Source organism: Helicoverpa armigera, chromosome 30 (assembly GCF_030705265.1).
Source record: "Helicoverpa armigera isolate CAAS_96S chromosome 30, ASM3070526v1, whole genome shotgun sequence".
Taxonomy (NCBI): Eukaryota; Metazoa; Arthropoda; class Insecta; order Lepidoptera; family Noctuidae; genus Helicoverpa; species Helicoverpa armigera.
In genome coordinates, this window is record NC_087149.1 from 240,805 (window position 1) to 265,029 (window position 24,225).

At 34.4% G+C, this 24,225-nt stretch overlaps 1 protein-coding gene across 1 annotated transcript in view; it reads left to right on the forward strand.

Moving 5' to 3' along the window:
* The first annotated feature begins 5,094 nt into the window (after positions 1-5,094).
* Positions 5,095-24,225, forward strand: part of LOC110383551 (AT-rich interactive domain-containing protein 5B) — a 71,846-nt gene continuing 52,715 nt past the window's right edge. Inside the window, exons 1-3 of the mRNA XM_064043090.1 lie at positions 5,095-5,667; positions 22,318-22,459; positions 22,900-23,009. Coding sequence (XP_063899160.1) covers positions 5,647-5,667; positions 22,318-22,459; positions 22,900-23,009 — 273 coding nt within the window. The 5' untranslated portion in view covers positions 5,095-5,646. The remainder of the gene's footprint in view (positions 5,668-22,317; positions 22,460-22,899; positions 23,010-24,225) is intronic.

Here is a 24,225-nt window from a genome sequence, read left to right on the forward strand (position 1 = left end):
AGTACCTTTCCAGAATGTCGAGAAACATTTCTTAGAATGGAGTGAGGCCAATATATCCATTGCAATTTTTTCTTGATTCTTAATGACCCATTTCAGTTTTGATTTAAATATTTTACGACTTAATATCATGTCCTCATAGATAGGCCCACTACTGGGTTCCCCATACCACATCCACAATTTAAACTTAGACCTTGCTCGAGTATGTACATCTTTGACATGCTTGTTCCAGCCTTTTATAACCTTATTTTTAATAATGACTTTAGACATTCGATTTACACTAGCTGATTCACTTAATATAGACACTATGTCTTTATACATCGAATCCAACAATAACCTATGATTGATATCATTACAAAAATTATCAGCACAAAGCTCAAAGTCCTTTGGAAAATCTATGTTTTTCAATTTATTGTTGCACATATACGAGTACTCCTTTATTTCATCAGGGCTTCTTTCACCCCATCGTACACCATTAAGTGATGATTCAATTACACAAGTTTTAATCTAATAATATTTACATCGCATTCTATTTTTAAGGGAAAGTGATCTGACCAAAACGTATTATAAATAACCTCAATGTTTACAATTGTTTTCCCGCCGCTTGTGTGACAAGACAGTGGTCGAGCCAGCGCTTACACCCGTGTGAGTCACTAATGAACGTGTATGTTTGCGATAATATGTCTAAGTAATCTAAGTCCGCGCATATTAATTCTTGCTCACTACAAAGCTAATAAGTTCATTACAAAATGACTCACCCGGGTGCGCGTTGAAGTCTCCCAACACATACACTGCTTCAGCATTATTACTTTGAATAATAGAATACATCTCGCTAAGGCACTCCGTAAAAAGTGGTAGATTTTCACGACAATCCGTCGGCATATACATGTTTATAACCAAAAAACATCTGTTGTTCACTACTATATTCACTGCACATATACGGTCACTGACACATTGTACCTCACTCACGTAGCTAAATGCAGTTTTACGCCATAGTATGGCAAGCCCTCCGTAGGGCCTCCCTTTACACATGCCAGCTGACGTGTCCACTGATGACTTTCCCGTGTAATTGAATTCCTGATGTACACTATCAAGAAAGGTTAAATCATGTGGGTATAGCCATGTTTCTTGCAGCAAAACAACATCAGCTGTTTTGCACAGTGAACGTACACAGTTCACCGACCTTTTGATATTTTTGCAATTGAATGTTATTATGTTCATTTTTGAACTACTATCCATTATTTGATTTTGTAATTGCCTCACTTCCAAAAATTGAATCATTTTTGTCTTCCCTTCTATTCTTGAAATGAATAAAACGCCTAAAAGTCACGCCGTCTGGCCATATCTGGTCATCTAGGAACACATCCAGTTTGTTTTTGTTAACAATCAGTTTAAAGGCATTGTATGGTTTTCCCTTTTCATTGTTATTTTCTCAAGCGAGACGGTCTCCGTTGTTTTATTTTTAATATATTTGCATATGTCATCTATCGCTACGTCCTTGTTTACGTTCGATATAAACAAAGGAATTTTGACATCCGCTGCTTTAAATTTCTCCGCCACATCTGTGGTCGCTTTGCCCGTTTTACTCGTAAAACGGTTTTTAGACCGCCTCTTTTGCACTAAGGTCCACTCATTTGTTGGGTTTTAGGCGTTTTCCATTCACCATTCCTTGCGACCTCCGCCATAGTAGACATTTTTAATTGACAGTTTTCTGCAGGACAAACAGCTGACTCGGACAACATTTTGTTTTCCAATAGTGTCGAGTTAATCGGTGCAGGCGCACCCGTTGTGATCGCCTCAGTGTGCGTGCAAGCGAGAGAACGATACTTTGGTGACACAGTGCGCTCGCGCTCTGGACTCGCACACGTCATGATCGAGTTACCGTCGCCGTACACAGGCGCCGCCGGTGATAATCCTACCGGCCCACTGTCAAGCAAATACCCTCCTCTTTTCTTCGCATTAATATTGCGCGACAGTAATGATGACCTTGGCATATTTGATTCCAATTCTAGCTTCAATTCGTCTAGTTGAGCGACTGTTGCATAATTACTTTTTATTTCATTGATTTCTCCACGCATTATCAACAGATCTTTTAATAATTTGGTCACATCCACATGATCAAATGTAACTGGCGGTAATTTTTGCAAGTCACGGGCAACGAAGATTGGTATAAGATCTGGCTCTGTCACTTTAAAGATACATATAATATCCTCCAGGTCTCTCACTTTTTTCCCTTCTTTGCGTCTATTCACTTTCTTCTTGTCCGTTTTAATTGAACTAAACAGCAACTCCTTAGCACTGTCCACTTCTTCCACCGTGAAGGCGGTATCACAAATCCTTATAAGGCTCTCATTGTCCATCACGTCTATTTTATTTTGGATGAAAGACAAAAGTTCACAAATCACAATATTGCAATTCACACATTTTAACGTCTTCGCAGACATTGTCGCGTTAATAGGTGGGGAGACCTATATTCGACCGTGCGCGGGCACATCCAGGTGACGACTTCATCCAGGTGACATAAGAAACCTTTTTAACCTATGAACACAGAATAAAGCTCTTTGACTTTGAAAAAACCATAAGTAGACACCTATTGCATAATATAATTGCAGGTAATAATGACAATTTTTTGTTTACCTTTCTCCAAGCCACCATACCAATCATTATATAGGCATTGTTTACAAGAGTTGTTTACACTCAAACGGAAAACAATCGCCGCCATTTTGAATTTCGGTGCCGACACAAAACGCTGTCAATGAACCAAATAAACTATAGTAGGTAAATTATAACTTTTTTGAACCTTAAAGGCACCGAAACTATTGAAAAATTCTTCCACTGTTGGAAAGCTACACTCTTCACGAGTAACATAGGCTATATTTTATCCCGGTAGGTACGGACAGTAGTTCCCGCGGGACACGGGTGAAACCGCGAGAAAACGGCTAGTTAATCGATAAATTACTGTTTTCGAGGTTATGGACGTTATGGTAGTCAAAATGTATGAAAAACTAGCTGGTGCCCGCGACTTCGTCTGCGCAGGTTTAGTATTTCGAACAATATGTTTACAAATTGTAGCCTATGTGTTATTCTGATGTATAAGCTATATATTGTAAAGTTTCATTAAAATCCATTCAGTAGTTTTTGCGTGAAAGAGTAACAAACATCCATACATCCATACATACAAACTTTCGCGTTTATAATATTAGTAGGATACTCTACAGTTCTTCTTTTGTCCTGTTAAATCAGCCTTTTGATACAAATGATATACATTTTGCTTGTTTTGCAATCAAAAGTAACCAACTTCACACCGGTTAAGGCAAATGACGAGAGCTGTATGCACGTAAATGTCCAGAATAGTTAAAAATACGCAAAAAATGGCGTTTTATTTTTTACTTTAGAGTTATATTTTGAATTCGTCATTTATTTACATACAGTCTAGAAACGACCTTGATATAGGTCAAACACCTACAAAGTTATTCAATCGAAAATCAAAATGTCAACTTATTTTCCGTTTCCACCTAACATGATACCAACATTCAAAACCTAACTTTCGATTCGAAAATCCGAAGCTATTTGAATTTGGAATCGGCGCAGCCATATTGAAATTTTGCATCAAATTTTGTTTTCTTGACAGTAAAATTGATAATAATGTTTCAATATCTTCGTTAATTGTTTGTATTTAATAGTAAATGGATTAGAAATCGTAGTCCGTGTGCACTTCAATGGCATTTTGCGGAAATCCATAGGCTAAGCTAAAAATAAATTAACTAAAATACCGGACAGTCTATAATATGAGAATGTAGTATATGTAACGCTGGCAGATGAAATATTATGAAAAATATTTCTTAGCGATTTCATAAAAAGAAGGAGGTTCTCAATTCGTGAGATTTTTTATGCGTTATTTATATTTATTTGGTGAATGTGGAATAAATAAAAATGTTATTGCAGCAGTTAAATAAAAGCATTTATGGAAACTCGTAAACAATTCAGGGAAAAGATAGAATACAAATATTTTTAAATAGTCGGACAAACAAAACAATTTTAATTCTAAGCTACTTATAATATTCCTAGCTACATAGTTTCAATTATTGAGATAGTTTGAACCTCATAATAAAATTATTTTGTACTTTTCACTTCATCTTCCTCATTTTTCATTGATTTTGATACAACTAATCTACATAATCCGTATTTTTACAAAATACCATATTGTTTCATTTCGTACTAAAGAAAAAGGTAGCAATTTAAAGAAACAAAAATATCTTATTTAATATCTCACCAAAAATTGTTCCAAAAAATAATTTATGTCAACAATCTGTTTCCCTTACTTGTACTATGACAATCTTTATTTACGTAAAAAATATGTATAGAAACCGGTGCGCTAGTGTGAGTGAGTCTCTCTGTAGGGGTGTAGGGCTGCCTCGCGGTTTTTGGCTTTAATATTTTATATTATTTTCGTGAAAAACTGTCAGATTTCGTTATTTTTATGTTTTATTAATGTAAAATATGATTTAAGTAATGTTTGGAAGTCAATAATATTATTGTTGTTATTTAAAAGTTATACAATTTAGTAGACTTGTGAAATTCTTGAAATAATGACCGTATACGACTCAAAAAGTGGTATTATTTGAAAATTTTGGCATTAGAAGTATTTAGATATTAAAGAACTATAAATCATGCATCGCATATAATCAAAGTGTTAAATTATCAATATGCCTATATTTTTTTATTAACCAACTTCTAACAAAAGGAGTAGGTTCTCAATTCGGATATCGAATTTTTTGGTTTATAAACCTTAAAATAGAAATAGCAACTTTTATTTAACAGTAATTCATTGAATTAAACTCTGTCTGTATCTGTACTGCAATACCTATTTAAAATCTTTGATTATTATAAATAAATAGTTTAAAATTAATCAATTTGAATGTTTTTGAATGATCTTACTTTCAAAACAAAATAACCAGAAAGTTTCATACCTGTATGTATTCCAAAATGTACATAATGTTCAATTATTTCCAAAATAAAATATTATTAAAATTAAAAATGACTTCTCACAGCCCTGCCGTGAACGTGTGAGCGGGTAAGAGCATCGGAACACACAGATACGCCGAGGCCGCGTACCGACGTGGCCGCGTGCTCGACGCGCGCTCGTATTCACTCGATATACGCCATATTGTTTTATTGTCCACTTATATTTATAATTACCAAAACATTCTACTTAATATCACCGTCAATCACAGTGCTATTCCTCAAATTCCTACTTAAATAGCCACCAAAAGGATGGTGTGAAGTGTTCAAAGCTAAAAGTCATAGTTAAATTATCAATAAGTAATAATTATTGTAAAATTTTTGTGTAATATTTATCTCGGTTTATCACGATCGGTGATTCGTTACGGACGTGTTCGAAAATCGGAAATTACTGATTGTGTTTTTTTGTAAATATTAAATGAATAGGTAGTTCGGGGTTGTTACTAAAAATATTAGTTAGTTTAGTGAAAATAAAGACTCTGTGTTGTGTTAATATAAGTGCAATGTGTAAAGTGACGTTAAAATAGGAATGCATTTAATATCGTCATTGTTTTAAAATTGTTTTCAATAGAAAAGTGTGTGTCAGTGATGTGATACAGATTATCCTTTGTGTATCGGATTGTAAAAATGGATAAACCTTCTTTCAAGGTATGGCTGTATGATTTTTTATACCTTTACCTCTTTATTGTCTGTGATTTAAAAAGCAAACACGCGAGTCGATACCCAATAGAAGAATGAATTCTTTTTTATTTTTATTTACTTAATTTGCATAATTTGATTGTTTCATTACGAATGATTGATTTGAACTAATGTATGTGTAATTAAGTCTCCTATTTTATGTCTTGGTAGGTAATAATAATTATTGGCAGTCAAAATGCTTCGAGAGAAGTGACGTCATCCATTGTCTTATTCTTAGGAAGAGTTCTTACTGAGCGCGTTTTTTTTATAATAAAAAAAAATATATTTCGCAAATCTGACAAGGCATTTTTGAATATTCGGTGAACATACATAAAAATTAGTAAAAAAAATAGATCCTGACGAATTGAGAACACCCTTTTTTTTTAATTCGGTTAATAATGATTATTTATTTAGTAAAATCATTAGATTATCAGGTAGTAAAGCAAATATTATTATTAGTTATTAATCGGTCCGTATGCCTCGGTCCGCCATATCACCAACCACTAGTGATGTGGCGCAATAATACAATTGTCGATATCGACGTTTCGAAATTTCAATTAAGTTTCGACATTTTTATGATTTTTTTCATTTTGTAGGTAATTTTATTACTTTTGTATTGTCGATTAGTCTTTTTTTAAGTCACTTAGTGTGTACTATTAATTTATTTTAATTATTTGCCTTTGAATTATACTTAATTAAATTATAATTACAAAGATCCATTAGGTATGTAATGTAAGCTGGTATTTACCGATGACTCATGTAATATTACTTATCATTTTTAACCGACTTCAAAAAAAGAAGGTGCTCAGTTTATCCTGTACCTACCTATGTTTGTTTACGTAAGTACCTATGTATGTTTGTGCGCGATTATCTCACGTTTGGCTGAGCCGATTTTGATGCGGTTTTCGACATAGTGTTTTTGCAGATTAACGAGAAGAATATTACCTGTAAAAGTCGGTTTTGTTTCGTAAAAAGTTTTATAATTTATTTAAGATGTTAGTTTATACAAATTCGTAATTGTGTTTATTTTTGTGCGGCCGACTGCGTTATATGTATTTTTGTACAGCTGAGTAGGTCATCTCGTGTTGAATATTTAAATTGCTGTCTAAATAAAGTTTTAACGTCAGATTGTCTGTTTTTGTATACATATACATTATAAGTGTCACGTACGCAAAGTAGGCGTTTTTACTCTACTAGATGTACCTACGTATTATCTTCAAATCAATACTTAGGAATAAGGGTTAGTTTTGCTTAACTTTAAATGGGCTATTTTTGTTTACTTCTTTGGTATTGTTTGTTTGTTTGTTTAACGTAATTTTGTATTAAAACATCACAACACGATATTTGCGTTATTTTTCCTTATTAAATTAGTCACTGTTGTACAAAATAATCTGTGTAGGTTAACTAGAAATAAAAATAAATCTTTTATCATCAGCCAACTTCACAAAAAAAAAACTTATTCTTTTGTTATCTAATTTGTTTTCCTTGCTTACTAGCCGTTTTCGTATTCACCCGCGTCCCGTGCAAACTACTGCCCGTACCGGGATAAAATATAGCCTATGTTACTCGGGAAGAGTGTAGCTTTACAACAGCGAAAGAATTTCTCAATTCAGTTCAGTACTTTCTAAGATTTCTTGGAACAAACGAACAAAAATTTGCCTCTTTGTTTTATTAGTAAAGATGTTACATAGTACACAAATGTGGACATTTTTGTCCATTTTGAACACATCCGCCAACGCACAGCGAGAATAGCTCCAAGTAATCGACGACCCATAAACTCTAAATTAGAGCATCTAATAATAAAATGCAGCGTATCTCACTGTCTCACTCTGCGACTGGTTTACTGGCGTTTAGTTAAATTTATTGAGCTATTGTTACGTTAAATAAACTGTTGAGGAGGCTTCTTTTTGTTTGGCCATGTGGCGGGGTTTGTTGCTTTGTTTGTCAGTGGCATTAGCTAGCGTTTGCTGGCACTTGTTTTTTTTCTGAACACTGCTTCAATAATTACTCATCAAAAACAGTTTTACAAAAAAACGACTTATAATAGAGGCACCTAAAACCTAACGCTGCAAATACATTGCTTAAAACCGCATCTAGGAAGTTCAGCCAAACCTGAGATAATCGCGCACAAAAATACATATGTCAAAGCACAAACTGAGCACCTTAAATTGGTCAAAAATATAGCTCCAATTTGGTGACTTTCAACTGAACAGAGAGACATTATTTCCATTTTACTATATATGTATTAGTAAAGGATTATGATAATCTGTTATCTGTTTTTCAGAAAATCTTATCAAAGTAATGATGTTTTTTCAATTTGGTGTTTATCTTTACACTGGATGTCAATTGAAAACAGTAATCTGATTATTTTTCTATACTAGGTATTTACTATTAAAACTATCCTTAGATTTCAATCTACCTGACTATTAACAAACAGACAGACTTACAGCCTTTCCAATATTTCATTCTCATATCATCTTTTGTTTTGCTCACTAAAGATACTAATGACATTACTTGTATGAAGCTAACATCAAAATTCTATCTCTATTAAGCAAATCAACAGATAGATAAAATATAGGGAACGGCCGTACGTCGTGTTTATGTTACTAGAAGATAAAAGTGCTACCAATATTATTATTGCGCTGAAAAATATCTCTGTGGTTTGTACAAAAAAATAGTGCAAGCGGAACCGCATTGCAGTATTAGTTAAATTTAACCTTAGCAACAAAAAATAGAAACTGTATCTCAGTTTATTTACGTAACGGTTTATTCGTTACAAACTAATAACGTCTTTACGTTGAAGTGATAAAGATTAAAATTGATTGCACAAGTCGTTATCAGTTTAAAGTTGACAGTTCTTACGAAACAAAGTGTAATACGTTCTGTAGTAATATAATAAAGAGGAAATATTTGTTTGTTTATAGCGTAGAGACTCCGAAACGAATGAAACGATTTGAAAAAATCTTTCACTGTTGGATAGCTACATTCTTCCCGAGTAACATAGGCTATATTTTATCCCGGTACGGGCAGTAGTTCCCACGGAACATGGGTGAAACCACGAGAAAACGCCTAGATTGATATAATCCAGTCGTTTTTGAAACTCATTATGATTCCTAATTTTGCATAAATTATTACGTATCTAAGCAGATGTTTTTAAAAATAAAATTTTGACAAAACTTTACGTCATTCAATCAATAATTCTGAAGTTTTAACATGTTATTAAAGCAAGATAACGATGGTTTAATTAGGTTTGTAATTACGCGAATTACTGCGGTATTGTGTTGCCAATTAACTGAAACGAAATGGAAATCTTTTATGCTAAAAAAGTAATTTTTATTTTGTTTAAATATCGATATAATAAAGCCATCGATGTATTGACGAAGAACGTCACTATCTCGGCCATTATGAACCATTTTTTTACTGCAGTACGCAATTTTAACGCATACCTCCGGAAAAAAAAAACATGTATACTAATATAATAAAGAGAAAAACTACAGAACCGATTTGAAAATCTCTTTCACTATTGGTAAACCAGACTATCCACGAGTGACATCAGCTATACATATTTTATCCTCGAACCAGAAGAGAATCCCCCGGCAAGTGAGTAAACCCACGGGAAACAGCTAGTTGAAAATAAATACATACGTCAAGTCGAGAGCCTTCTTTTGGGAAGTCAGTTAAAAATAAATAAACAAACTAGTTTAGCTGTAATAATAGGTTTTCTTGTAAAATATTTGTTACCAAATTAGAAACAGTTAAACTGATGCTACTGTATGCCAGAAATGACCTTAATTGGCTCCATTCGTAATAACTCTGATAACGTGTAATACAATACTTATGTTTAAATTGTAGACTGAACCAAACTGGTCTGGTAACAGCTGTGCCGTGTTATATTTTGAAAAAAAAAAGCAGTCAAAAGCTACATTTTACAGGTTTCTACTCAACGATAAAAAAATATTTTTGTGTGACTTTATTCTGTTTTTTTTTATTTATGAAGCTTAATAGCTTACCTACTTTTGATGAGGTTTGGCTTGGATATAGGTACCATGGATTCTTTTCCGTGGTCAAGGGTGAAACCGTGGGTAGAAGTTCGTTTTGTCAGGTAATCGCGCACAATCATAGATTACAGACTGAGTACCTCATTTTTTAAGTTGGTTTAATACAGTATTTTTAACTAATAGCATCTTTAAGTAATTCAAAAGTAAATACCTCCTAATTAATGATAGCAGTTTGATAACTATTGCAAAATATGGCGCAAAAATGTTATTTTTACTTCAATCACGAAATACCTAACGTTTTAATGTCCAAGATATCGCGTTAAGAGTATTCTAGATACCTACATAAAGTACTGTATGTATAATTATTGTTAACTAGATGTTTATTGCTGTTTCACCCGCGTCCTTGGGACATTATTTCGCGTACCAAATATTTTTTCAAATAAGTTCGTAGTTTAGCTACAAACAAACAAGAAAATGTTTTCTCTTTATTTATTGAGAATAAGTGTAGATTACAATATACCTAATCCATGGAAGTTGGCAGTAGAACAACACATAACTGTTGCAACAAAAAAAACACGAAAAAAACGGCCAAGTGCTACCTATAGAACGAACAAAAAAATGACGTGGGAGTTTAGTGTACATAGTTTTCTGTGTATTTGTTGTTATAGTTACAACAAATACATCATCTGTGACAATTTTAACTGTCTATCATCGTTCTTGTGATACTTACTGGTGATGGACTAATGGACAGCCAAGTCTTACTAGTAAGTAAATGAGAAGTAGTAGGGTCCCAGCTTTAGCCTTTTTTTACGGAAAGAAAAAACATTTAAGAACAGTTGCAGCTCACAAAATTGGCAACACACGACAGACACACTGGCGATGACGTGGACGTATTAATCATAATATGTGGGCGACATTGATGAAAACCTAGCTCTACTGGACTTAGTTATAAACAAAACTAAGGACGTTACAATAATTACTGGTTGCTATTAAGGTATTTTTCTTCGTTAAAGTAACCAAAAGTAATGGATTACATACTTTAACACAAACATGAAAAACGTACAGACATAGCTTTTATGTATAGGACTAGATTTTACCCATCATCATCATTAGCCTTTTTATCGTCCAACTGTTGCCACAGGAAGGATTGAGAGATTTTTCCCATGATTATGTGAACCTTGTCCTACACCCCAGTAAAAAGTAGCCTATCTCCGTCTAAGGAGCCGGGGCCATTTGGGCTGCGGGTTGTTCGAAAGAGATACCGCGGCCTTGGTACATAAAAGGCCTATGACGGAACACGACGATTTTGGTCAGTAAGAGTCTGACACTCCCTCACCGCTGCTAACCCACAGCGGGAGGGGTCATTTGATGATTTTACGTCGATAAAAAAAAAGGAGCCGGGGCCATCAATCGCCGTGCTAAATTTTATCTCAATCAGTTCAGTCACTTTAGTTTGAAATCTTAATAAATAAACTCATCTCAACATATCATGATATCAGTAAAAAATACTTAAATCTTATCATTTTAATGCGGCAGAATATAAATAGCTGTAGGACTTCCCCAGGAGTAGTTCTTCTATACTTCCTGATAATTGCGGCTCAGGGTTAATTGTGCCCACTAATTGCTGAGACCGCTCGCTTCTGGCTAATATCAGTTTACAGGAGTATTTTATAAACCCTTATTATCCTTTTAAAGCAGTTTCAACCGCCCTCCGAGAGGAGTACCTTATACACCCTGTCGAAAACTAGCCGAGGTATATGTTTTCTAATGAATTAGCTGTATTGCTGATAAGTATCATCAAGATTAGTTCAGCCGTTTCCAGGTTATAAAAGTAAAAAACATAAACTCATTCACATTCTCATTTATTTGGCCTTTCGCAATATGATTATCATCATCATTTCTTTTTTTTGTAACCACGAATAAAAGGGTTGAAAAGTCCCCCGTTCTATATTTGCCAGCATTATTATGATATCTTCATTCATACTAATAATATCACTCTGATTCTAGTGTGAAAGAGAGAACTATAGAGAATTGCACTTCTGTCCTCTTTTCGCTCTCTGTTCTCATCGCTTCCATACAATCCTTTTGTCTATTCATTAGTGTAACAGCGCTTTGTTAGTGAATGGAATTAATTGAAACAAAAATAAACTAACAAATCTATGAAAAGGATCATGCTTAAATATTTTTGATCTACAACTGTCGTTTATTTTGCATATTGAGCCATCCACTTACTAGATTTGGTCGGCGATCTTCTCAACTGGATAAAATGTGACCTACTTCCGTCTAGGATACCAGCCGTTTTAGCCTGAAAACGTAACAAAAAAAACAACATCTACTTTCGCATATAAAGATTAATTCTATCTATATCAATTAGTTACTTCTCATCTTAATCCGTCTACCAATATGAATAAAAAAAGTAAAAAAGCAAGTTACTTTCTCATCTAAACTTAATACCTACCAGTCAGGAAGTCAGTAAACTTAGATGCAGAGTTCATATTTTTATTTTATTATGTAAGTAAACAGTAAACTTATCTATTAATCTACTCACGGATAATTTTAATTATGTATATATCTTTTACTAGCTTCCGCTTGCAGTTTTACTTAAATAGAGGAATTACTTCCCGTAAACGGGTAAAATATATCGGTCCTATGTGTGTCATCATCATGCTAGCCTTTTCCCAACTATGTTGGGGTCGGCTTCCAGTCTAACCGGGTGCAGCTGAGTACCAGTGTGCCACAAGGAGCGACTGCCCGTCTAGTTTCCTCAACCCAGTTACCCGGACAACCCAATACCCGTTGGTAAGACTGGTTGTCAGACTTCTGACTACCCGTAACGACCGCCAAGTAGTGCCAAGGATGTTCAAATGAAAGTATGATTGAGGAAAAAAACATCCATGTAGGTATCCATAAATAAATGTGTATCAAAAAAATCCCGATCCACATTTAAAACAACCAGCACGTTGATCTTTGAAATAAAATAAAAATGTCATCGTAAACCAACAATGAATAAACTTAAAAAAGTGAAAAGCGGAGAATATTTGAAAAGTTTGAGTGTCACTGCTGAGTCCCCGGCGTCATTATTTTGTACACAAATGTAACGTTAAGCTGTAGCTTGTACCTGCGGGGGATAGAGGTGATCCTCAATCTGTTAAACTAAGAAAAACTTAAAATTTGTTAAAAAAAAAAAACAATAAATTCACACCACCAAATTTCAAACTATGAAATGCGGTAAGCTGAGTAGAATGAAATGCGGAAATCGAAGGCAACAAAAATCTTACTTAAATAAATATTAAAAAAATATATAATTACGTAGATATTTACAAGACAAACTCATTTGACTATATTTACAAAAAAAAACTAAGACTAAAAAACAATTAACCAAATAACATTAAATACGCCAAATAAATTGCTAGTAATTCATTTTTATCGATAAAATTTTTACGCATTTTAAAAAGTATGTGCCCATCACTATCATTACCAAACGTCACATAAGTCCACAGATGCTTAATGAAAAAAACATTTTTACAGTTATTTTTGTTTCTTTTTTTGCTAACGCCCGTTCCCAATTTCATATCTATCTATTATTTTGCTTAATAGAGATAGGAATTTGACATTACACACTTGTATCCGGGGGCTGGTATCAAAATTGTATTTCTAGTAACCAGATCAAGAGATACATATTGGGATACTAAATGAAAAAATCGGGAAACTTGTTTTAAATATGATCAATATAATAATGTTTGTTTGTACAAAGTTTGAGGAGTGCTGGCCAGCGATCCCTAAACCAATATACGGGTGTTACATTAGAGAATAGGGTTTCGCTATAGGGCTGACACAGACGCCATTTTAATTTTTCACCAACTTCACGAAAAGAAAGAGGTGTTAAAGTACTATATTTACAAACATAAACTACTCATCTTTATACAGAACTAAAAATAAAATACTAATCATCTCATTAATTTAAGAGCCCAACTCTTGTCGGTGCAGCTCCTTCCATTTACACCTATCTAGCGCCAACTCCTGAACTTCCTTATACGTCACGACGATTTTATCAAAAACATCGTGGAAGGGAAGGTCGAAGGAAAGAGAGGAAGGGATCGTCCAAGATATAGCTACATCAAGCAAATTAAAGAAAATACTAATACGAAACATAAAAACAAAGAACATCGATTAGGCGTCGAAGTATTCCTCCGCATCACTGTCCTCCGGAAACGTGCCCAGAAGACTGGTTTTAAAGTATATTATTTTCTAAATCTATGTCTTATAGGTACATTCTAATTCTAGAGTAATAGCCGTTTTCCTCGCGGTTTCACCCGCGTCCCGTGGGAGCTACTGCCCGCACCGGGATAAAATATACCCTATGTTACTCGGGAAGAGTGTAGCGCCCCAACAGTGAAAGAATTTGTCAAATAGGTTCTGTAGTTTCGGAGCTTTTAGGGTACAGACAAAAAAAATGTTTCCTCTCTATTATATTAGTATAGTATAGATGGTCCGACATGCACTTTACCGCTTTTTAATACCGCGATAAAGCTTTACAAAAATCAAGATGAGTTGGTGCAGTTCCGGGAAAAGTGTTGAATCAATAAACCAACCTTTTTAGCAGTAACTTTTTGTAAAATACTATGAATTCATTTGTGGAGAAAATAAAATTATAATGAATATTTTATCCCGGTACGGGTAGCGTGGATACTTATACAATTAAAAATGGCCTAACACTGTGCCTACCTATTTTTCAAAACTGTTGACTGGTTTCTGAGATTACCGCGTTCAAACAAACTATTCAGATTACCAGGAAAACTACATCAAATACAGTACATAATTGATTGTTTAGTATTTCAGTTTTTTAATCAACAAAAAACCTTGACGTGGCTTTCAGTGCAAGCATAATTTAAATAAAAGTAAATGAACGATAAAACTCCAGTCAATTAACTACTTCATCAATGTATCAACGTGATAACAAAATAATTTTATTTTCGTTTCATTTCTTAAACGAATTAGGCTGAGAATGCGTAAATAATAAATATTCACACCTTTCTTTCTAACTACTGCCTGTACCGGGATAAAATATAGCCTATGTTACTCGGGAAGAGTGTAGCTTTCCAACAGTGAAAGAATTTTACAAATCAGTTCCGTAGTTTCTGACAATTTTTTTACCTCTATTATGTTACCATAGATGTAAAGTCCAAAATTAAAAACATAATACCACCTTTTTACCAGTCGGGTAACTATTGCCAGCCCTGAACCAAACATTGGTTCACGGTCGTACACTGTTAAAGCCTGAAGTGCGAGCGAGACGCCGCTATGTCTGTCTCCCTCGCACTCTACCTAGCTACTCGCATTATATGCCAAAGGTTAAAATATTTGATTTTATTTACTTTAAGTAAGTACTCTAAGTTAAAATTATTTTTAGAGTACCTAGGTGTAATAAATAATAAAGGCTCTGGGGTATTGATTTTTATTTTATTTCTTGACTAGCTGTTCCCCGTGGTTTCATCTTGGAACTTATTCACGCACCTGGATAATAAGTAGCCTAAGTAAATCCTTGTTTCCTGAGCTATTGGACAGCGAAAGTACAAAATCGGTTCAGCCATTACAAAGATAAGAAACTGCAGGCAAACAGCACTTATGATAATAAAAAAAAACTGTTATTTAACTATAACAGACAGACTCCAATTTTATTTATGTATATAGTTTTGAAAAATAAAAGTACGTAAGTACGTCATTTCGTAGTGGTCTTTCCAAGAAAATCTAGATTATAGTCGTCTTCTTAAATTTTTAAAAGTTCAAAAATGAGTACAAGATAGACAAGGTCTTGCTTTTGAGAAATACCTCCTAATTAATTCGATTATTTACTTATTTCTGTTTGTTGTTATCCTAGGAAAGAAATAGGATCGTTTTTTTACCCGGATACAGGAAGTGGTTCCCTCGGGACGTGTTCGTACCGAATTTCATCGAAACCTAGTTCATTCACCTTTCACTGTGATAGTAAAAACGAAAGAAAAAAAACCGGCCAAGTGCGAGTCGCACTCGCGCACGAAGGGTTCCGTTTCGTACCATTATTTATAAAACGGACAAAAAATTCACGTTTGTTTTATTTAGACCCCCAAAATATTCATTCAATTCTAGTTTTCAGTATTTGTTGTTATAGCGGCAACAAAAATACATCATCTGTGAGAATTTTAGTTTTCCAACTATCACGGTTCAAGAGATACAGCCTGGTGAGAGACAGACGGACGGACAGAGGAGCGAAAACAATAGGGTCCCGTTTTACCCTTTGGATACGGAACCTTAAAAAACCAAACTTCCAATAGGTTACAAACTAGTTTCCGCCTGTGGTTTCATCTGTGTATACCGTGGGAACTATTTCGCACACCCGGATAAAAATTTGCCTATAGCCTTCCTCGATAAATGGGCTATCTAACACTGTAATAATTATTCAAATCGGTTCAGTGGTTCCTGTGATTAGAGCGTTCAAGAAAAGCAAAAAGAAACTTACAGCTTTACAATATTAGTATGGATGTGAAAGTTACCATATCTGTGTGACGCAATCACACGTAAACGGCTGTACCTATTCAGATGAAATTTGGCACGGATATACACCTAGACTCCTTTTTTTTTCAATTGAATTACAGTGCCCGGGAATTACAGGTTATAATCAAAGGTTGTCTGTAAAATATCGCTTTTAATGATAAGACCGCACACTGTGTCATCGACGTTAAAATATTTAAGTAGTTCTGTTTTATTTTAATTAGTGTACATAATCATCATCTCCCGAGCCTTTTTCCAACTATGTTGGTGTCGGCTTCCAGTCTAACCGGATGCAGCTGAGTACCAGTGTGCCACAAGGAGTGACTGCCATCTGATCTCCTCCACCCAGTTACCACTGCAACCCAATTCCCCTTGGTTAGACTGCACAGTGATTCACGCTCCATACAAAGGCGGCCATAAATGCGAAACTCACAAATACTTTTAATTAATTTATTTTACACGTTGAAATATGTTAAGAGAAGTGTAAATTATTAAAATTATACAAACATATCCACATTCATTAAAAAATATATCATTACTATTTAGGTGTAAAAATGACTCGCAGTAATTTTGTTTTAGATGATAAACCTAGAACATGTCATACTGCGACTTTTAATGAAAAATCTATATAAATAATGGTTATTTATATTAAAAACAACCATAAAGGAATAAAATAAAACAACAAAAATACACGAACAACCTTTTTTGCAAATACACACAAAACACAAAATATACCAGAATACATTCAAGCTCAAATGTATTTACTACAACCAGATAACAAATCTAGTACAATTTTTGATAGTACACCTTTTGTTTTTGACAGGGAACTTTCGTAAACCTGTTCAACTTTGTCAGACTTCTGAGATACATGTAACTCAATTCGCTCTACATCAATATTTTCAACTACGTTCAGCCAATCTGAATATTCTCTCTATAAACTTAGATCTACTACGATTTGATATTGCCCAATAATGAGAAATTCGTGTACGTACATTCATAATTTTATTACTTAAAGTCTCTAGTTTGATATTTTCGATGTCATCCGAAAGGCACGATGTTTCTGTAAAAGTATTCAGGACATGTTGCATTTTTCATTTGGACTACCCTCTTTAGAGTGCCAAATGTCAAAAATAGTCGTCCTCGAAACAGAACATTTGAAAACTTTACCTAAAACAACATGAAAGCTGAACTTAAAATATAAAGTTTTTTCAATACTATGGACATGCATACTTTGACACTCCTTTAACCCAAGAAGGGGCAGAAAGATGCAGATGAAACTTATATGGTTTTATAAGAACATCCTCTTTATTCGAAAAACATTTGCCTCAAGTGCAGCACTGAGCAGCAAAAAGTTATAGGTCCAAATGAAATCAAAGTATACCAAACAAATCTACAAAAACGCTACCTTCAATAAAAAAATAAAAAAAAATATTAAACGCATTAAAAAAAATAAAAAAGTAGTTGATAATAGAAGTACATACCTTGGTCTTGGACCTCCATACTATCACTATACGTAAACACTTGATTTGGAATAGTGACACTCAAAAACAAAGTGTTAAGTTTTGATGTCTCACACGTTGCGATAATTAGACTCGAGATGCGCCAACTTCCGATGCACAAAAGTGGTCAATAAGTTGACCTTATGACACGGGTATTTAGAGTTTTTGGTAGCTTCTTTACTTGTTAATCAGTTAGTAAGTAGATCTAATGGGGATAAGCCTATGACATTTTTCGATTTATGGCCTTAGAGTGAATCACTGTGGACTGGTGTCAGACTTACTGGCTTCTGGCTACCCGTAACGACTGCCAAGGATGTTAAATGACAACCAAATATTTAACGTACTTACTAAAGTTAAAAAAAGCGTGTAAAACACAACCTCTCCTCCGGCAGTCGGTAAACCTCTCAAAAATCAAATTGTCACTCAACAACGGAACATAACAATTTCATAAAGGGTAAATAGATTGACCATATTTTACCAAATCCACCATTCACGGCGTAACTGACAGACGTATACCCGTCTCTGTCTCTCGTATGACGTGGTCTCTGTCTAGCGAAGCTATTTAATACTTATTGATTCGGATTCGAAATTTCTTGGTACAGTTAGCGTGTAAGTTTTTTGCTGTTTTTGACTTTTTCGCTTTTTTTGCTTGAAGATTGAATTGGGTGTGTATTGTAGTTTAAATGTAACTATTGGGGTTCATGGAAAAGGTTTTGCGAGTTTTATTGTTAAAGAAAGTTTGTAGGAGTGTGTGTATTATTTTTAAAGCTAACACTACTGGATGGATTATGTTGGAACTTGGTAGTAATTCAGCCTATTTATCCGAATAACTTATAGTCCAATTTTTATTCATGTGTGGAAAGTAATTTCTTTTATTTGTGTGTGAAGTTTTGATTTTACTTAGTTACTGTTTCATTTAAAAACTAGTAATAAAACTTCACGGAAATATAGCTTATATTGCTGATATGTACCTAAGTACTTAAGTCAGCTGAACATAATTTTTTTTTTATGCATGCGTGGAAAAAAGTGGCTAGTTAGTTCAAATCAATAATGTATTAAGTTAATTATACAAAATATTTCTTGTTATTGAATATCTCATATTATATTGTGTCATCAGATTCCCACAGTTTTGATTGACTCATACATAATATACTTAATTTATTTATAATGCTATGGTTATTGATCTCGGTTTTACTCGCGTTTTGAAGGAACTACTTCCCGCAAATGGATGAAACTGCGAGAAACACGAAGTATCATTTATAAATGATGTTTTTTTTTCTTTTTTTTTCAACTTGTTACATATGCTATGTTTTATTACTTAATAATTAAGATAAATAATCGACAAATTGAGGATCTCTTTCTTTTTGAGAAGTCGGTTAAAAAACTAAAGACGTGTCTGTTTAAAGTTTTAACGCCTTCTTTATTATTTTGTTCAATTTCAATAGCAAAACAGTTCCTAAGTGTTTCTTAGATTTCACGGCATGTCTTCTCAGAAAATCCGCTGAAAACTCCTAGCTGAAGATTCTAGGAAGAAAACCTTTCATTTTTATGGTTTCTGATTTACCAACCTCACCTACCTGTTTGTAGGAAATCTTTTAATTTACGGAATCAGAGTTTTTTTGAGGTTTAACAGTATTTTTAAAAATCTTGTTAATTTAAAAGAATATACCGAAAAACCTATTTTTGAAAGTAAATTTTTGCTTGTTGCTAAATAATTTACGATGACATAATATTGTTTTAATTAATACCTACATATTAATATTTATCCTCGCCTCCTTAATTTTTATTAAGTTAAAGTTATGTGCTTGGCAAGGACAAATACCTATCATATCGCGAACTATAGCATAAAATACCAACAGATTATTCAATTTATTTTCATTCAGTGTCCCAATTTTTACACCAACGCTACATAGAGAACAGATTCTAAAGAGGTTATCATATTCTTAGTTTTTACAAGCTGTCTAAAGTTTTTACTTAGTTCAGAACAAAGCTATTAAACTAAGTATTTATTCAAACGATTTTTGTGTTATGCACAGACTTTTATTTACAAAAATATTGGTTCAAATGGGGTCAAAAATTGTGTACGCTATTTCTCTCTCGTGGTTTTATTAAATTGATTTGCAGGTAATAAGTAAGTGTATAGATATAATTAAATTTAAAATGTAAATAATTGAAATATTTACATTTTAAATTTAATTATATCTATACACTAACTAATAACTAACTAATAAAAAAGCCGACTAGATTAAAGATATAAAAATAGTTACATCCCTACTAATATTTTAAATGCGAAAGTAACTCTGTCTGTCTGTCTGTTACGCTTTCACGTCAAACCACTGAACTGATTTTAATAAAAATTGGTACAGAGATAGTGTTGACCTTGAGAAAGAACAGTTTTTATCCCGGACTTTTGAAGAGTTCTCTTGGAAACGCGATATAACCGAACATGACGCGGGCGAAGCCGCGGGCTTAAGCGTAAAATATTAAAATATATGAAGTGAATTTTAAAATGCAGGTGGGACCGCCTAGTTAATATACGTAGTTAAGTGTATTTACAATTTATATTTAGATTCGATCATTAATTACGATGATGACAAATAGCTATCGTTTATTCCACATCGCATCGATTTGTTGGAAGCCGGCCAGGCATGATTATGGCTATTGAAAACACTTCTGTTTTGCCCGGCTAAAAAAAAGGGTATTGTGTTTTTGCCGTGTGTACTGTAAAGATACTTGTGCCTGAAAGAAATTAATAAATAGAAATATTGGTGTTATTTAAATGGTATAAAAAAAACCTTTTACTATTTCTGGTTTTCTGCGGTTTCAATCGCATCCCAAAAAACTATTTTAACTACGGAACTACGAAACCGAAAAACGAGATAACTTTTTTAACCATCACTACTCTCTATGTTTCTGTTAATTTCATCTTAATCTATTTAGCCATGAATCTGGACTAAGCTGTAAGCAAATAAAAGTCAGGATAAAATGCATTCGATTGCAACAAACCACAGTATCTAGACTCTAGACCGTACATACCTGCAATGTATCTATGGTCACAAGACCAATTCAATTTAGGCCATAGTGCTATCGACAAATAGGCGTATCTCCTTGCTTTGATATCATAATCCTATGATTCAAGACCAGGATATTATAGGATCCTACTACCGTTAGATAGATGGTCAGTAGGATATTTGAATCAAACTCAAGAAACACCACAAATACCTATATCGAAGTTGAGGAAAGCAACACATATTTACTCACACATGAAAACATCACACATCTGATGTATTTCAGTTTTGGTTTCTCTACAATCTATCTAATATCCTTTATATCTATGATACAGCCTATACGGTATAGACGGATTATATTAGTTCTTTCTAAACCTAACATCATCATCATCAGCCTTTTTAATGTCCCACTAAAGGACTTTTCATACAAAGAAGGAATGAGCGTCGAATCGTCACGTGCCCCGAGACTTGGGTTGGCGATTACAGACTTTGAAGTCCAGGTTTCTTCAAGATGTTTCCTGTTTTTAACCCCCGACGCAAAAACGACGGGGTGTTATAAGTTTGACGTGTCTGTGTGTGTGTGTGTGTGTGTGACGGATGATCCGATTGTAATGCGGTTTTTTTCGTTTAAAAGGAAAGTCATTCTGGAGTGTTCTTGTGTTCTTAGCTATGTTTGGTGGAAATCGGTTTAGGTCTTCAAGGTCATCAGCTCGTTTGTAAGGTGTGATAGGAATGTTACACGCTCAGTTTACTTGCAAGTATATGTGGGATCTGAAATTAGAAACACTAATGTCTTTTGGAACCATTGAGATGGTCTTCTGTTAGGGCACGAAGGTAGGAGACGTAACCCTGAACTGCCTTTTAGTAAACCCATCGAGTTTGGGCTCGTTGAATTTGTCTTGACGAGTTCTCTTCATGTTTCTGATTGACGAGAACCTGATGCTGGAAATGGGATGTGGCGGATGAAACCCTGGAACACCCTAATGAAACGGATAAACCGATTTAAGGTTAATCTTTATTGTTTCTCAATCTGTGCAATTCTCCCAGAGCCAGTTTGTCATGAGGATTGTTAAGCAGCTTCCTTTGGCCGAGATCGCATATAGCGACCCCATCTTAAGATAAAATAAATTAAATGAAAGAAGGAAAAATTAAGGAGCTCCTTTAAAAAGCATGAAATAAAATTAAATTATAAATTTAAAAAAACCCCCGACCCAAAAAAAATATGCAATAATTATGACAAAAGGTTAAAAACGCTAAACCCTATAAAAAACCAAAATAACTTTTAACACTACGTAAACTAAATTTTGACGTGTCGGGGGACCGCTTTTTACCTTCATAAATACTTACATAAATCAAATGATACCTACCTAATTACAACAATCGTTTAAAAAAAAAAGCACGTATCTGAAGTAATGAATTAGAGCGGTCCCCCGACACGACAAAATTTAGTTTACGTAGTGTTAAAAGTTATTTTTGTTTTTTATAGGGTTTAGCGTTTTTAACCTTTTGTCATTGTTCTTATGTTGTGCCAACTGCCAATGAATGTTTCTTTCTTTCTTTTTCTAATGTTAATGTTGTTTGTTACAGCTGGTGGGAGCTCCATGTGGTCAGCATGGACAATACACGTTCTACAAGGCTCTGCGCCTCACGGGACCCTCGGAGAAGATCATCGCTATAGGCGACTTCTTCTTCGTCAAGGTCTGGCAGGATTCGGAGCTGGTTTCCATAGGTAAGCAGTATATTCTGCTCGATTAATTGATGTATGATAGTGGTCTTGGCTGGGGCTATTGATTTTTGGCATTTGACTTTGTGCTGTTAGCTAAATGAAGGTTTTGGGAATTCAAGCCACATAGAGTGGAGGTGATAGGTACGGAGCTATATGCCGAACAAAAAGTATTGGTTTTTCCCGAATACTAAGGAGGGGTTGCTTTTTGTTCACCATGTACTAATCTTTAGCAGTGGTTAGACCCGATTATGTACGATGGAAACTTCGTTCTGCACCCGGATTAAAAGTAGCCTTTTAGTAAAACCCCCCTCGGTAATGGGCTATCTAACAAGAGAAGAAACTGAAAGATTTTCGGACCAGTATTTCCTAAAATTACCGCGTTCAAACAAAGTCTTCAGCTCCATAATATTAGTGTAGATTCTACTTTATTTCTCATGTTACAGGGGAACTCCAGCTCTTATGGACAGACAGAGTATCAGACCAGACCCTGGTGAGCCTACGGCTGTACTTCCTCCCGGAGAACACGCCCGAAGGCAGGAACCAGCATGGCGAGGTGAGTCAGACTGAAGACTAGTACAGTAAACTGCACATCAGTGGTAACTGTCATGCATCTTAACTCGATAGTAATAAGAACGATTTTCCTATAAAACTGTTATCACTGACATGAAGTTGACTGTACTTAGCAGTTTTTGTATAGGGTATATGTTGATATGACCTTGATGGGGCCTTGATGCCTGGAAAATATGGATAGATGAAATAAAATAAAATATACAATAATAGAAAAATAAGGCTTGTTTTGACAAGCAGTTCTCTTCTCATGGTTTTTGAGTTGTGTTTTATAAAATACCTATTCCATAGCAAGAAATGAAATGGTCAATATTGAAGGCTGAAAATGCAATCTTCAATTCTCGTTCTTTCGGAGTTTATTGTAGGTATTCGATTATTTTTACATGCATCAAATGTCAGATTAAGTTTTTTTGTAATAACACTATTTTACTAAATCGGTACTTCAATTTTATAATTGGGATGCTTTTTCAATGTAAATAAGTGCCTATCAAACGTGAATTTGAATATGTATCTTTTTGTCTATTATCTTAAGCAAATGCTCAACCGTTTCAGTTAAAAGTACCTCTGTTTGCAATAAATATTTCATTAATCGCCGATCACTTTCTCCCTTCATAGTCCTCGCTAAAACCACGAAAAAAACCAACAAATTAAAAATAAATTGACCCAATTATCATAGAGAACCATTAACAAAGACTAGAGTTCACCCTAACCCTAAGAATACCGGCAGACTGCAAACTTTTAGTCGGCCGATAGTTTGTTTGCGCTCATAAATCAGTAGGAAGATGAATGGTAGTACGCATATTGCAAAAATCAGGTATTTAGACTGAAAACTTTGATTGGAATCTAGTATTAAAAGGTTCTTCTAACCTATAGACAGTCATGTGTTGCTGAGGAGTTTGTTGCGCCACTTCTTCTTCCCAGCGACAACATATAGAAAGTGGTGAAGGGCGGGCGTTTTGGGGGCTGTCTTTTGTACATTTTTGACGTTCAAAAAGTACTGTTTTGCAGCCAAGTTTGAATAAATTATATTCTACAAAAAATATGTACGTAAATAGTGCAACTATCGGCCGACAGTTAAGTCTCTAGTGTACAAAAACATTCGTTTAAAATAAGCGAAGCTCAGAAATCGAGAGAGCTCGGAACGCAAATGCTCTGTCTCGCTCGCACTCGTCGCGCGTCGTGTTGCCGTCTCACTCTAATCC